Source organism: Phycodurus eques, chromosome 17, assembly GCF_024500275.1.
Source record: "Phycodurus eques isolate BA_2022a chromosome 17, UOR_Pequ_1.1, whole genome shotgun sequence".
NCBI classification, from domain to species: domain Eukaryota; kingdom Metazoa; phylum Chordata; class Actinopteri; order Syngnathiformes; family Syngnathidae; genus Phycodurus; species Phycodurus eques.
Window position 1 is genome coordinate 1,152,136 of NC_084541.1, and position 16,580 is coordinate 1,168,715.

The window sequence follows — 16,580 nt, forward strand, 5'->3', positions numbered from 1 at the left end:
TAAATATATATATACACACACAACAAGCGGAAACGGGTAGAATGTTGGAAATTAACAGCGACATCCGGTGGACAAATTGAGAAACTGCATCCTTCGGTTTGGCTCTGGTAATCTTATAGCTATTTATATGTACATAGTGTATACAACAGAGTTTCATATATTTTATCCTGAAAGGTAAAGTTGATTTAAAATGCTGTGTTACTTTAGCATACATTGCAGTACATAAAAGTGACTTGTAGACATGTAAAATTCAAAAAATAGCACACAATGCCCATCGGATAAAGGAAGAAACTTCATTGAAGCATTTTCGGAAAACGGACGGATGGAAATAAAAACTACCAATTGCTCCATCTCAGATTTTACATTGTTATACATTACATTACTTGAAACATTTGATGTGATCTCATGAATTTTACATACAATATTTATACTAGTTTCAGTATGTGTAATTGTCTTTTAAATTGTTAGTGTATGACAAGCACCATACTATGAGGTACAGGTGCGCACATATCGAGGGGTTCCTGAGGGGCCGGGCATCACTCTGGGTTTCAGCACGCCCAGGTGCCCTCCGGGATTTGAATGCAGCGCATACACACACACACACACACACACACACACACACTCATCCCCATGTGTTCTGTGTCTGTTACACAGGGTAGTGCCAATGACTGCCAGTCATAGTAACGGGGGCGGGGTTATCACTTAGCTTCGCGGCGGAGCTCCTGAGGCCGAGCCCCCCGGGCTGGATGACTGCTTGGCGTTGGGGCCACCGCACTTGAGTTGTACAGCCGGGTTCACGACCCTGGCCCCTGCATGCTTCTTCTCCTGTCCTTCCCTCACAAAGGTGTAGCACGACAGCCCCATGCGACACTGGAGGTCTACAGTTTCATCGTTGTAGATCATCTAATGCTTTACTTCTCTCATCCCGTTTACAATTAGTGCTTTGTCTTCTTTTCTCACTCCACTCGAGAAACTTTGTTCCGTTCGACTCCGATTCTCTGTACATCGAGCAAGAATGGGAAAGAATTGCCACCTACAAAGCGTGAACAATTAGCGTCCTTAGTGTGGAGTTTGCATGTTCTCCCCGAGCCTGCGTAGCTTTTTTTGTCCGGGCACTCCGCTTTCCTCCCACATCCCCAAAACATGCGTGGTAGGTTGATTGAAGACTCTAAATTGCCCGTAGGTGTGAATGCGAATGGTTGTTTGTTTAGGTGTGACCTGCGATTGGCTGGCGACCGGTTCGGGGCGTACCCCGCCTCCTGCCCGTTGATAGCTGGGATAGGCTCCAGCAGTGAGGAGAAGCGGCTCAGACGCTGGATGGATGGATATTCTAATTGATTGACGTGCACTTGGAGTCACCGCCCACAACATTAAGAGGACAAATGAGATACCAAGCTTGACTTACACCGTCAGAGGGTTAGCAATGTTTATTGGCGTGGTTGTAAAAGTGCAATATACCTCACAGGGAGACCCGTTTAAAGTATGAGATAACAATAAGCAATAATACCTCTGACGAATGGCAGTTATACACCACTGCAAACAACCACTTGAATTAACAATACTGTTTGTAATGCACTTTTTGACAGGTCTTGTATTGCTGGTTAGTGTATCTGCATTGGTAAACGTGTACAAGACAGATGAGGCAGAGCTGAATACAGTATTTATTACAGCCATTGCATTATTATTGTTGGTCACCCATTATCTATTGCAAATCTTCTCACCTTGCAGCGACATCACCAGACTGTAGCACACGGCCATATTGATGCACTTTGAATAGACTCATGTTCCGTTACCTTTGCGCCTCTGCGGTGATGTCTCATCCTTGTCGAATCCCTTTTGTATTCCGTGTTCCTTTTTTCATTGTCTAAAATAAAGAAGCTGGGAAACAGATCCATCATATCATCTTTTATCTGAGCCATTGGGAATTAACTTGAACAGTGCAATTCTTTACAACAGTTATTCATGAATTAAATGACTTCTTTTCGCCACCACCATGGATCAGATATTCTGATGTATGGTACACTTCAGAGCTTGCTCTAAAAGAGATGGTGTTAACGCCATCGGAAGAAAAAATCCAAATCATTAGGTCAGCTAATTTTGTGACATGATCCAGTGAAATCATCAGAACAATATTTGAATCTTTAGCAGCTAAATGTCTGTGCCATGAACACATAGGAGTCAAATAGTAACCTGCTGCCAGCTATTGGAAAGAAAAACAGCGGGGGGGGGGGAAAGAAAGCATGGCACAATGGAAGTATGCTGTAAATCGGGGAACTGTGGTCCAACTCCCCTATTGAGAAAATGAACTGCCAATCATTGCTTCAGTCTTTTTTCCTCTCGGAGCCAATCAGAACGACAGTGAGGCTTTTGGTGGCCGTTCAGTCAGAGGTACGGCAGACCCTGTTGGAGAATTCTCAGTCATTTCCCAGAAATACCCTCAAGGACATCACGGAAGCACGCCGTGCCCAAAAACAGACCCCCGCCGTGCTTCACATACACCGCGGCACCGCATCAGCGTGCCCCCCGCAGAGCTTCCAAACACCAAAACGTAGCTGCAAAAAGCATCGCTGAAGACTCGGCCACATTGACTGTGCATACACAGGAAACACAAATGACGCACACGCACGTGAAGTCAGTCCAACTGCCCATTAAACATTTTACATTCAAAGTTACAATGGCAAGGTCGACAGCAGATCTCTCCCCTTCGCTCAAGTTTGGTCTCAGGATTCCCTTCAATATACATGACGACATGTAGAGGTGCACAAAATAAGAATACAAAATTAGACTTTTAAATACAATAGCAGCAATTCCTCTCTTTCCGAGCTTAAAGCCTCTCGTAGATCAGGTAAAGGCTTGGAGTCGCCGACCGATTGTCCCTCTCAAGTGTGACGGCGGCATCTATATGGAGAGTGCAGGTGTTTGGTACTTAAGGTGGGGTCAAAAAGGGGTACCGCTAGAGAGCGCTGCCGCGCTACAAGCCGAAACATCCTCCTGTCCAAGAGTTCGTCCTGGGGGACACTTGCCACTTCCTACCACCAGAGCGCGCACCCCCCTCCCCCTCCCCCCCCCCCCCCTCCCCCAAACACCCTCGCAGCAAACATCCACAGCGGATTGGGGCGACACCTCACGAGTCCAAAAAAGGACGGGAGCCGGAGCCTTCTGAGCTACAGGAGACGCTCCCATCAACTTGAGGCTGTGGCGATGGCCTTTTTGAACTGCTGGCTGCGGATCTCGCGGGTTCGGGACTCGAGGAGCAGGTCGTGGCAGGTGTTGCACACCAGCACCGGGTCGTACAGCTGCTGGTCTGGGATGGGGAGCTTCAGATGGCAACAGTCTTTACAGAACACGTTGCCGCAGTTCCTACAGAGGGACGACAAAGACGGCTTGAGAACGTCGGCGAGCAGCGCTTGGAGTAGGAAGCGGTTTATTATGTTCGGCAAATTTAAAGGCAACCTTATGGACCTAGTTTGCTTAAAGACGCTGTCAGCCATAATTGATTTTGTGGCGCTAATGTCACAAGGCAAATGGAGACTCTTTCACACAAACAATAGGAAGCACACGAGATCTTCATCTTACATAGCAGGCACGACACCAGGTAACAATTGGCTTAGCCTTGCTTATGATGCAAAGAAACTAAACAGGAAGTTACTATACTGCACACAACTCACAGTCGGGGTTTCATGAAGACAAAGTGCAAACAAAATATAACCCCAGAGTTAAATAACAAACCATAATGATTAACATCCCTACGATGGCAAAAACTCAACTTTCTTGGTGCAATGCATGCTGGAAACCAAATATATACTCTATACTGACACCAAGAGATGGTGGCAAAGCATCATTTTTGTCTCAATTAACTTAACTCACATTGACGTAGTTCCTCGAGACGAAGCTGCCGCCAAAGAAATACTTTAAAGGCCTTGGCTTTAGCACAACAATCAGAAAATACGAGCGTTTTTTCCAGCCTATTCCAGGGGACAGGTTAAAAAAAACAAACAAATGGGCGAATAAGCGACTGCTAAACAGCAAATATGCGGCAGTTCAATGTATTAAGATATGTCATTAGGCAGGCTCATTTTTCCCGTGCTGAAAAAAAAAAAAAAACGCAAACAATTGAACCAAAAAAGGAAACCACACCACTGATTTTATCAGAACATAGAGAGATTAGTTCAACATTTTTTTGGTGTGCTTGTGTGCAAGGAAAAACGCTGTCCCACCTGCAGTGGTGACGCCTCTTGGCTATCCAGAATTCACAGTCGCAGTTGAAACAATGAGAGGCCATGTGGTCAGGCACCCACCTCGTGACCTACACACACACACACGGGGCTAATTAGAGGGGCTTAGAGCCGAGGCGGGCGGAGATGATGTGAAAGTGAGGATAGAAAAGGATGCCGACCTCTGTGTCCTTACTCTCCACTCGATCCCAGCTGCCCTCAGACAGTCTGTCTTCACTCTGGGTGGACAGAGAGTCTTCCTCGGGACTGTTGTCCGACTCCCGTAAACATGTCTGAAAGCAGAGCAAGACACGGAGGGAGGTGAGGAACGGCTTCTTGAAACATTCCAAAATATGGTGCCACAAGGGGGGGGAAAACAACTACTCACGATATCATCCTCGTAATCGATGTCAGGCTCCGAGGGAGGGGTGCTGTATTGTTTGCGCTCCAGTCTCATGCGCAGCTGTCGCACCTGCTGCCGCAGTACCTCCACTTCCTGTTTGTAGCCCGCCTCGATCTGACGCAGTCTTTGCTGCACAGCGTCCGTGGGCACCGGCAGCCCGTCGTCGTCGAGGTACGCCGGGGTTTGGGGCGGGAGAGGGGAGCCGGAGGCGGAAGGTGAGGGGTACGATACAGCTGGAAGCTGGTGGCACGCAACGGGCGCGTTCAGGCTCCTTGCTGCAGACGGCCACGCGGGCTGCAGGGGGCCGCCGGGACAACAAAGAGCCTCCTTGCGGCAGCACTGGGAACCACCGCCGGCGAGGGCGAAGCCTTGCGAGCGGAGAAGCTTATCGGCCAGTCGGCGGCTCTGGTAAGCGTTGGCTTGCAGAGAGCGGCTGGCGCGGTAACTGGCACCGTTGCAGGCGGACTGCATTAGGCCCTGAACGCTCTCCCAGTGGGGGCCCATCAGGGACATGTCTGACAGTGGGCTCTGGGAGATGAGATGGCGAGCGGCTCCCTGGATGCAGTCCATAGAAGATGTTGCAGCGACTAACATCTGATCTCTTCCCTTGACGAGATCTGTCGCCCCCTCTTTGAGCGGCTCAACTGGCACCTGCTCCTCATTCAGAGTAGGCCCCTCGCTTTGCTTATGAGGGAGAGCGAGGGAGACTTCTCCTTGGTCCGTAAGAGTCTCAGTGGAGTCCTCCATGGGCACCAGCGGCGTTAGAAGCTTCAGAGCCATGAGGTCTGCAGATTCCAGCAGGCCATTTTCCTGGTGGTCAAGCAGGGAGCGGAGAAGCGTGGCTGCGGGTGGGGTGGTGATGTGGCTCAGCGGTAGGCACGGCTCTGATTTGGGAGTGGGCGCTGTGGCGCTCTCAACGATATTACAGGGGCTCTCGGCCTCCGGCAGAGGTGTTGGAAGAGTTGTGTGTAGTAAAGCTTGTTGTAGGACAGGAGCGAGGAGCGGAGTGTGAGCATGGATGATCTCAGAAGTAAGGTGGACAGGAGGAAGAGGCAAGGAGGGCAGAGGCTGAGTGGTGAGACACGGCTCCTCTGGCGCATCCTCGCAGAATTCGCCACCTGAGCTACCATCCGAAGGCTTGGGAGGACTCTGCTGTGGGGGTTCGTCATCCCCACCGCCGGGTAAGACCTCATCTGCAGATGGACCATCTAGGGCGGGTGTGGCCTCCTCCTGGCAGTGCTTATTAAGATTGGGGTCGCTGGATGTCCGTGTCAGGGGCATGCCATTCTCAAAAACTGACAGAAGGTTGTCCATAGAGCGGGTCTTGGGAAGTCTACAAATGGACATAAGAGGTTTAGTCCAGTGGTTCTAAAAGTGTGGTAAAATACCACGAGAGGTACGCAGGCCCCCCCCTCTAGTAGTACGCGGAAGAATCCCTGAATTAAATATTCAAATTGCGCATAATACAGCGGTGTGAACTTTTTAAAAGCATTTTTTTAATCCATTTGTTGAATACAGTTTAGTTCTATTTTACCTCTAGGGAAAATACATTCACATTTATGTCAATGTGAATGTAAATGTGTTATGTATTTTTTTTTATGTAGTGTTTATTTGGGTATAATCTTAATTGAACTTTTATGTGCAATATATTGGAATTGAGTCCGTTTTTTTAATTTTCCTATTGGCCACCATTAAGCTTGCAGTTTTAACAATGCTATAATGAACAATTACAGACAATTAAAATGGCAAATGGCATCCAAAGAACTACAACCCCAATTCCAATGAAGTTAGGACGGTGTAAAAACAGAACACAATGATTTGCAAATCATGTTCAACCTATATTTAATTCAATACACGACAAAGATAATCAATGTTCAAACTGATAAACTTGATTGTTTTTTGCAAATAATCATTCACTTAGAATTTGAACTGCATCGTATTCAATTAAACACAGGTCGAACATGATTTGCAAATCATGGTATTCGGTTTTTATTTGCGTTTAACACAGCGTCCCAACTTCATTGGAATTGGGCTTGTAGTTCGCACAGCAGCGGGAATACGTTGCCACCCAGTACAATGGGGCATGCTCAGTTCCCGCCATACTCGTTTTTCCACCCCTGACAGGCAAAAAGCCAAACTTTATAGCCAAGGGGTGCTTTTAATACAAATATGTACTGTAGTTATGAGTTAGCGTCGGCTGATGATAGACTACCACATGTTCCGACTTCAAATTGAGGTTTTGTTGCCCCTGGAGGAACGGAACAATTGTAACCTGAGGACCCCTGTGTAACTAGAATGTCTCTCAATGGCGCCACGAACCCCACCAAGGTAGAACTTAAAAGTTAAAAAGACACGTAGCATTTGCGTTGGTTAGTCCATCTATTTATTAGTGAGTTGACTGCTATGTGGGTCATTGAGGAATTCCCATGTCTGCATGTGTCCCAATACTATCACTCGACAAGGTTTTGTAGTTTCTGAACTGTATAGGAGTTTTGCATTGACAAGTAGACATTTTTTGGGGTGAATGGCTTTATCCATTCATATTTGTTTCAATAAATGTCACGGTTTTACTCTATCATTGATTTCTAAATAAGCCAATGTGTCAATATGCAATGTTGTTGCATTTGTGTCACAGGGGAAAAAAAACATTTATGATTTGGCTACAGAGTTGAAAACATTTTGGAAACCCTGCTTTAGTACCCAACCGTGTGAGGAGAATTGTTAAGAACACCACTGAAGCTAAGCGGTGAGAGTTGCATCAAAATGTACCTGTCCAGGGAACGGGAGGCAAGTTCATCCCCTGTGACACTCTGGGACAAGTACAGCTCCATAGAGTCGTCCACGGCAGTGCAAGGTGAGGATGTGGGGAGGTAGACTGCCGTCCACAACTGTAATGCGCGCGTGTGGCAGACAGGCTGCAGCACCTTGTAGTCAAACAGCGAGAGAGAAACAACACACAACTGTTAAAATGTCACACTCAAGACCAACAGGGGGCAGCATGTAACCTGAAGCATCTACAATGTGGAAGCAGCAATAAAATGCTAAATTCTTTTGCGAAACCTGAAATTAGGTTGAGGCACTCCTGTTCAATTAAGACAACTCCAAGCGAACTGTTTTTGTAAAAGGTAGAAGTGTGAGGGCCCCATTTTTGTAGCAGCTGGAATTTGTTGTTTTGTAGGTTGAATTGGTATAATACCTCTCCTTTACATTTGAGGGTCTCAGTAGAAAGAGAGAACTGCGTACTGAAGCAGTTATAGAAAGGTTCTGTGATCCAATGCACAGAAGAAGAAGAAGAAAGAAATAATCTCACAAAACTGACCATATCATGACTGGGGATGTAGAGGAAGTTCTGAAAATTCTTGTTTCCTGTGCGAAGCAAGGACCAGACGGAGCAGGTACGCTTGTAAATGTTCCTCGCCTCCCTCTCACGAGCGTTGTTACACAGGAAAGTACCATATAGGCACGAGTACATATGCTGCACCAACTTGACCTGAACAAAAGCACAGTAAAATCATCATCAATAATTACAGGCGAATGCAACGGCATGATTCTCTCTCTAAAAATGCCTGGAAGGTCTGTGGTATATTGATGACAGTCATAAGACGAGACCGTCATTAAAAAGGCCAAATGGCGCATGACGATCACCTACCAAGAAGGCCTCATTGAACTCAAACAGGCAAGGGAATTGTTTTAGCAGCTGGTGAACACAGTCAAGCCACTGCAGGAAGACAGGCGACTGCTCGCTAACGTCATCAGCGTTCTCCTGGTGGCCACAGCGATCTCCAAACTTGTGACCGTAGTCCAACCAGTCAGTCTCCACAAGCAACTGGAAACCCTGTCGATCACAGTTGTCAGTACTCGAGAGATGATCATGTGAACATCTATATGCACAGAATGCGTCATTTTATTTCAATGGTCACAGAGAAAAAGCACACCCAGCAGACCATCACCTCTAGTGTTCTGTAGTAGGGATCCAACAGGATCTTAGCCAGGGCAACAATCTGGGGTGTACGGTCCCATCCGTCTGAACAGTGCACAAGGACAGGACGACCTTCTCTCTCCAGAGAGGAACACACCAGCGTGGCCGCCTTCAACATAACAGACAGGTGCTGCAGCCAACGGGTGCTCTCCAGAGCTGAAAGCCAGCTAGGAAAAAGAAGAGACCGATCACCCGTTAATCAACAAGACGGTGGCGTCGCGCAGAATCCTCGCATCTCCAAAAGCATCACTTTTCAGGAAACCCACCCCCAAAAAATGCCATGTTTGTTTAGCTATTAACATTGTATCATAAAGGAGAGCAAGCCATTTTCAACACTGCAGATTAGTCAATAATTTGTAAAAATAACAGACCCACGTGGGGACTGACCAATAGTATCCATCGAAATGTTTTTATTTTATTTCATTTTTTTAACATCAGCGATGTGGAAAAAGTCATACGAAGCCAAGACATTGAATAGATGACTCCAATCAGATTAATTGAAAGTGAGTTATCAGAACACAGCTTGGCAAAGTGTGGCCCAAGGGCCACATACGGCCAGTTCCCTGAGCCTATCTCCTGCATCCTCCTCTCAAACACCAACTGCCCTCATGTCTTCCCTCACGACATCCATCAACCTTCTCTTTGCTCTTCCTCTCGCTCTCTTGCCTGGCAGCTCCATCCTCATCATCCTTCTACCAATATACTCACTATTTCTCCTCTGGACGTTTCCAAACCATCGAAGTCTGCTCTCTCTGACTTTGTCTGCAAAACATCAAATCTTGTCCCTCCGATGAGCTCATTTCTAATTTTATCCAACCGGGTCACTCCGAGCGCGAACCTCAACATCTTCATTTCCGCCACCTCCAGCTCTGCTTCCTGTTGTCTCTTCAGTGCCGCTGTCTCTAATCCGTCCATCATGGCCGGCCTCACCGCTGTCTTAAAAACTCTTCTGTCACACAACACACCTGACACCTTCCTCCACCCGCTCCAACCTGCTTGGACCAGTTTCTTCACTTCCTGACCACACTCGCCATTGCTCTGGACGGTTGACCCCAAGTATTTCAAGTCCTCCGCCCTTGCTATCTCTTCTCCCTGCAGCCAGCCTCACTCTTCCCCCTCCGCCCCTCTCATTCATTCACATATCTTCTGTCTTCCTTCGGCTAATCTTCATTCCTCTGCTTTCCAGTGCATGCCTCCATCTTTCTAACTGTTCCTGCACCTGCTCCCTGCTTTCACTGCAGATGACAATTGTCATCTGCAAACATCGTGGTGCACGGGGATTCCAGTCTAACCTCATCTGTCCGCCTATCCATCACCACTGCAAACAGGAAGGGGCTCAGGGCGGATCCCCGATGCAGTCCCACCTCCACCTAAAATTCCTTTGTCACACCTCTCCACTGTTCTGCTGCCTTCATACATGTCCTGCATTATTCTCACAGACTTCTCTTCCACTCCAGACTTCCGCATGCAGTACCACAGTTCCTCTCTGGGTACTCTTGTCATAGGCTTTCTCTTGATCTACAAAGACACAACGTAGCTCGTTCTGACCTCTGTACTTTTTCATCAATATCCTCAAGTCAAATAGTGCATCTGTGGTCCTCTTTCTAGGCATGAAACCATACTGTTGCTCTCAAATACTCACTTCTGTCCTGAGTCTAGCCTCCACTACTATTTCCCATAACTTCATTTTGTGGCTCATCCACTTTATTCCTCTATAGTTCCCACAGCTCTGCACATCACCCTTGTTCTTAAAAATGGGCACCAGTACACTTTTCCTCCATTCCTCAGGCATCTTCTCACATGCTAGAATTCTATTAAACAAGCTGGTCAAACCCTCCACAGCCACCTCTCCTAGATCCTTCCATACCTCGACAGGAATGTCATCAGGACCGACTGCCTTTCCATGTTTCCTCCTCTTTAGTGCCTTTCTAACTTCCCCCTTACTAATCATTGCCACTTCCTGGTCCACCACACTTGCCTCTTCTACTCTCCCTTCTCTCTCATTTTCCTCATTCATCAACTCCTCGAAGTATTCTTTCCATCTATACAGCACACTACTGGCACCAGTCAACATATTTCCATCTCTAGCCTTAATCACCCTAACCTGCTGCATATCCTTCCCATCTCTATCCCTCTTTCTGGCCAACCTGTATAGATCCCTTTCGCCTTCTTTAGTGTCCAACCTGGCATACATGTCATCATATGTCTCTTGTTTGGCCTTTGCCACCTCTACCTTTGCCCTACGTCGCATCTCAATGTATTGCTTTCGCCTCTCCTCGGTCCTCTCAGTGTCCCACTTATTCTTAGGTAACCTTTTCGCTTCCTGTACTGTGAGGCTGCCTATGCTGTCTAGCCACACTCTGCCCTACCACTACCTTACAGTCAGTAACCTCCTTCAGATTACGTCACCTGCACAAGATGTAATCCACCTGCGTGCTTCTACCTCCGCTCTTGTAGGTCACCGTATGTTCGTGCCTCTTCTGGAAAAAAGTGTTCACTACAGCCATTGGCATCCATTTTGCAAAGTCTACCACCATCTGTCCCTCCAAGTTCCATTCCTGGATGCCGTACTTACCCATCACTTCTTCATCCCCCCTATTTCCTTCACCAACATGTCCATTACAATCTGCACCAATCACGACTCTCTGTCAGAACTACTTAGTCTCGCTCCTTCCAGAATTTCTCTTTCACCTCTAGGTCACATCCTGGGGCATAGCCACTAATCACATGATACATAACACCCTCAATTTCAAGTTTCAGCCTCATCACTTGATCTGATACTCTTTTCACCTACAAGGCCTTCTTAGCCAACTCTTCTTTTAAAAATAACCCCGACTCCATTTCTCTTCCCATCTACACCATGGTAAAATAAAATAAACCCTGCCCCTAAACTTCTAGCCCGTTCCCCCCCCCCCCCCCCCCCCTCCCCTCCCCCCTATAGACTGACTTCAGTAAATACAATATCTAGAAGCCCTCCTGTGTCAATAGACGACACCACCACCACAACAAGCTTTAATGTAAAACAATGCAACATCCCAGCTGCACGTACACACAGTCAACGATGTAAACAAACCTGTATTAAAGAAACATTGATATAAACACTGTGGTAAACAGAAACACATGGATCCAATGTCTGAGTGACCAGACAGACAGCTAGCCCACTCAGCAGAAATTAGACCGGACGTGGGGCAGTTTCCCCGTCTCTTGTGATGTAGCTTTTCCGTGGGGGTGAGACCTTTACTATGAGGGAGGGAGTAGGGAGACACTACACCAAGGGAGACACTCCGAGAAAAAGGTCAAACGAATCGACTTACTTTCCTGGATCAGGTATCTGGCTGCAGACTGTCCTCAGGGCCTGAAAACTGTTCCGGATGGCGTGGATGTTGGCCATGCCCATAAACATCACCTCACAGTTAGGGTAGTACTCTAAACAAATAATGATAATGTTACACATATGTATGCTCTTGTCAAGCATTCACTTTTCAAAAAAATTAATACTGTACTTATTATTATTATTATTTTTTTTAAATCCTATTTTAACGACGACAAGTCCCAGATTCCACAAAGCCAGCAGTTCACCCAAGTTCAGTTCAGTTCAGTATGGTACTTGTATGTAGTTTTTTGTATTGCACAAAAAATAAATAAATAAATAATAATAAAAAAAATGTTCTGTTGGTGTACCAACTGCAGTGTAAGGTACATAAAGGGCAGCGCTAGACAATGCAGTGAATTTTTTTTTTTAAATCTGAAAGAAACAAAAACAAAAAAAGAAGAACACAAACAACACCATTTTCAGTAATGTAGTAAAACCTATTGCAGGAAAAACAGAAGAACAGGAATTTCTGGCTAGGGCCATTGTTGCCCTTTGTTTACTCTGTCACATTCCTGTTCATTGTTGAATTTATTGGCAGGTTACAGTGTGTTGCTATTGAGAGCGGATACACAGGCCAGATCACGGGTTACTATTACAAACCATACCAATGCACTGCAATACTTGGTCGAAAGCAGATTTTATTTCCAAATAAAAGAGCTTTTGAAGTAGAGAACACATACAGTACTGGCCGTTTACTGGAATAGTTTGCCACCCAAACAAATTATAATTCGACCTAAATTTAATTCCAAGAACAATCTTAGGGTATGCACTATAAGTACAAAAGAAAAAAGGAACACATTAGTAAGGATGAAAGGATAAGGTTCACAAAATTACTACAACTATTAACAGTTGCCACTGTATAAACATTATCTGTAGCATATTTTTGATGGTAAGTTGGACCAATGGGAATTAGTGATTGCATTTGCAAAGTGGGGAAAAAAAATAAAATAAAAAAAATAAATAAATAAATAGAAAAAAATCCTAATTAAAGATTTAGCATCCTCAAATAGGCTACGTGATTGCTGAATATGGTTAGCACAGTGAGAAAATTTGCTCAGTTAGCGCTACTAACCTTCACACTCACAACCGCCGCCCTTTGCACGGTTGGCCACTGCAGCGGTGTAAGAGCGAGCGTCCAGAATCAGCAGCTTCTGTGGCACGGTGTTGTCATCACAGCCTGAGCTGCCTGTCAGTGAGGAGTCTGGTGACATGGGGGCAAAGACACTGCTTCCATTATGACAGTACTAGCAGCCTGTGTTATGAGACAACTTGCAGGCAAAGGAATGGAGAAAACCCATGGAAAGGGAAGAGCAGATTCGGAGACCTCACAAGAGGATACTGAAAATTCAAAGCTGCGGTTGGTAATGATTGCAGAGAACATGTTTGCCACAGTTCCATTGGAGAAAAACAAGTTCTCGAATAAAGCTGCTACGATACTGTTGAGCTACTTCAAGCATCTCATGTACAACAAATAACACACTTCTCGAAGTCATTCAAGAAAAACAAACAAAAATAGAGGAGAGACCTTTTCCCAGAAAAAACATTTGTCCTTTGTGAAATCAATGCATGAACAGCTTTGACTGGTAGCTACATTTGGTTATCAGTTGCATACAGCAGAAATTCAGATTTTGTATGAGACTTGAATTTCTTTTGAGATATTATCTAAGGGAGCACTAATTACAACCTGACCTAAATAGATTAGCATTTGAGCATGCACATTGTGATTTTAACTGAATAAATGTGCGAAAGTCAGAAAAGGTGGGGAGCTGCGCACATTCTCCCGTCCAATCCAATCTGTCATTTAGACACACTTATGCTAGGTACACACTCTGCGTGGAACAACCCTAAAATATGAGCCTTCCCTGTCAAATCTGGCCCTGCGCACATGCTGCACATTCTCCTGTGGACTTCAAGCAATTTTCCTCTTCTGCACGCCAAAGGCTGTAGTAAGTCCAGCGCCCCATGAAGGTGAAACGTCATATTGCGGGTTTTGATCCAGTTCACTGCCCAGCAACAGTCCAAGACACACATGGCCCATTACCGTTCACCTACGTGCTCACTCACTGACGTGGCCAAACGTTGATATATCATATTAATTGGTAAAAAAAATATCAGTGCCAGCTAACATTTTTTGCCCTGCAAGGAGGTTTTCTGCTTCTAATGTGCTACAGGCAGCTTAAAGTATTCCCCCCCCCCCCCTTTTAATAGTGTGGCTCCACGGTTATAACAACAGAATGGTGAGTTATATATTGATATTGAAATCAAAGCATTTTTATGGTAAATTGTTGACAGTTTGCATTCTTAAGTAAAATGCTAAAATTATCTTGCACATAATGATTCTTTACCAAAATCGCTGTCAGATGAGTCAGGAGCTTCCCCACGTTGCTGGCAGGCAGGTGCACAACAGGAACCCTTGGCTCCCGTGTCCATTTGACAAGCTTTGGCAATGGATGTCACCAAGTACTCATCATCGGTGTTCCTCCAGCCCCACCAGCTAATCTCAGGCTGGCTGCAACGTGCAATCACTGCCCCATTCTTCTGGTGTCTGAAAATAATCAGGGTCAGAAAATCCTAGGCCCTAGAAATGTAAATTCACATTAACTCGCCAACCTGTAGACCACCACAGGAATCCTCTTCCAGGATCTGAAGGACGCCACACTCTCTAGCTCCTTGTCAGTTATCCATATTGGAACCAGAAACTTCTGTGGGTAACTGGAGCACAGCCTGAAGGCACAAAATGCAGTTTGTAATTTCACATTGTGCAGCGAGAGCGAGCTTGTGTGGCCAGTCTGTAATGTGTAAGGGGGGGGGGGGGGGAGAAGTAGAAACCACGCATTCCACAAAGATATTTTTGGTGCCAATGTCTTGTTTCGTTGTAAAATGTTAAATCACCTGCTAAGTGTCAAAAGGGGAGGGGAGAGACTTTCTGTGTATGAAAAAAAATGACAAAGTGCAGAGTCATGTGCCTCAGCAGGCTGCGGCTTGTTTAATTAGCACATTATCCTGTGTGTCTGGCTCCCTCAGCTGGATACTTGAGAGCATTCATGCACAAACACCTTTACATTGCATGGATTATTGTGATTTTTTTGTTTTTTAATGTAGGGGGAATTGAGTGACATTCACTGTGTAGCCAAAATATGTACTCGAAAATTATTATTTTTTTTTTGGGGCCGGGGCTTTTCTTTTTTGAATAGTTTTACTTGTAAGGCAGGAAAATGCTTGTATAATAATAAGAACCACTATATTTTCCATGTAATCAATATAATAGTGTCATGTAAGGTGACTTTTTATTCCAATTACCACTTAATATGTATGTATCCGTGTTAAAGACTTGATCAAACATGGCTGGGCCAAGCAAGCGTCCACACAATGAACTGTTAACTACCGGTACTGTGGACACAAAAGCGGGTCGAAAACAGCTAGGGGAAGAACAACAAAAATAATAAAATAAAATTTAAAAAAAACATTTTTATTTGGATTTTTCCACTCCAATAAAGAGATGTACCAATGTCCCATATGGAACTTATTTAGTAAGCAACAGGAAGTGCAGCTGCCTCAAACTTTAGCCACTAATTTACTCCGTGAACAAATACAGAGCTGCTCTGCTTCTGGCTAGTGGACGTCATGGGGCGCAATATGCTTTTGAAAATATATGTTATAAATGTGCTGTCAGAGGCTATTTTTAACCTTTTTGTTATGGTTCTTCTATAAAAGGACGCCATGACTTTAGAACAAAAAGAAAATGCGTGCCAGGGAGACAATAGTTGAGAACTATTGCTCTAAAGAACACACACACACACCAGTCAGACTGGATACAAATGCTGAATGGAGACTTGCCAAAATGCCTATAAAAGTCCAATCGAACCACTCATCACTTTAATGCTAAGATTGAAAGATGTGAAAGAGATGTCATGCCATTTATAGTACATGTGACGTACTTATAGTTGCAATTAATGGCTGACATCCTCCAGATGTTTTGTGTGTCGAAGCCCATCCTTTTGACCTCCATTTCCATTCTCTGACGCACATGATCACCTACAGACAAATGGAACAAGGGCACATAAGGGGGGGGGGGGGGGGGGGGAAAGCATTTTCAAAAGGTCCTACTGTCAAAATGTGCTGTAAAAAGAACATAATTCGTGTGTGCATTTGTATAGACCTGGGCGACACAGATGCACATGCTGGTCCTCATCATCAGCACTGCCTCCCAAGCACCATGCATGATAGGCCAGGGCGAAGAGGTCTTCCAGGCGTGACGGGTGAGCTGTGGCCCTGCTCAGACGCTTGACCCATTCCTGGCACTGCTTGAATGTTGTAAAGTGGCATCTATATAACGCATTAAAAAAAAAATTGCCACTTCTGGATTAGAAAGTGTTTGCTATCCATCATCATATCACAGTATTTGAGTCATACATTGTGGATAACAGAAGAAAGATTTGTAAAAAAATAATAATTGCATTGTCCCCTTTCAAATAAACTCATTAACTAACTAACTAAAAATGTCCAATTATTTCGACACTACTTGAGCAACTGATTAATTGATAGAAAGTGGCCAATTAGCAAGAGGGTTAGGGCTAGCAAATATAACATTACAGGACAACAGGGGTAAAC

General features: G+C 45.2%; 1 protein-coding gene across 10 annotated transcripts in view; it reads right to left on the bottom strand.

The window, feature by feature from the left end:
• mtmr4 (myotubularin related protein 4) overlaps positions 1-16,580 on the bottom strand; it is a 36,575-nt gene that overhangs the window by 495 nt on the left and 19,500 nt on the right. For 8 of the 10 annotated variants that reach the window (XM_061701780.1, XM_061701786.1, XM_061701784.1 and 5 more), the window contains 14 exons: positions 16,129-16,295; positions 15,908-16,004; positions 14,580-14,693; positions 14,315-14,514; positions 13,042-13,170; positions 11,911-12,022; positions 8,568-8,763; positions 8,267-8,452; positions 7,937-8,107; positions 7,387-7,541; positions 4,603-5,950; positions 4,397-4,507; positions 4,218-4,306; positions 852-3,360 (listed from right to left, as the gene is read on the bottom strand). In XM_061701780.1, coding sequence (XP_061557764.1) covers positions 3,183-3,360; positions 4,218-4,306; positions 4,397-4,507; positions 4,603-5,950; positions 7,387-7,541; positions 7,937-8,107; positions 8,267-8,452; positions 8,568-8,763; positions 11,911-12,022; positions 13,042-13,170; positions 14,315-14,514; positions 14,580-14,693; positions 15,908-16,004; positions 16,129-16,295 — 3,253 coding nt within the window. In that variant the 3' untranslated portion in view covers positions 852-3,182. Of the gene's footprint in view, positions 1-850; positions 3,361-4,217; positions 4,307-4,396; positions 4,508-4,602; positions 5,951-7,386; positions 7,542-7,936; positions 8,108-8,266; positions 8,453-8,567; positions 8,764-11,910; positions 12,023-13,041; positions 13,171-14,314; positions 14,515-14,579; positions 14,694-15,907; positions 16,005-16,128; positions 16,296-16,580 lie in introns of those variants that run through there. The other 2 variants (XR_009770158.1, XM_061701777.1) reach the window with 2 other exon arrangements.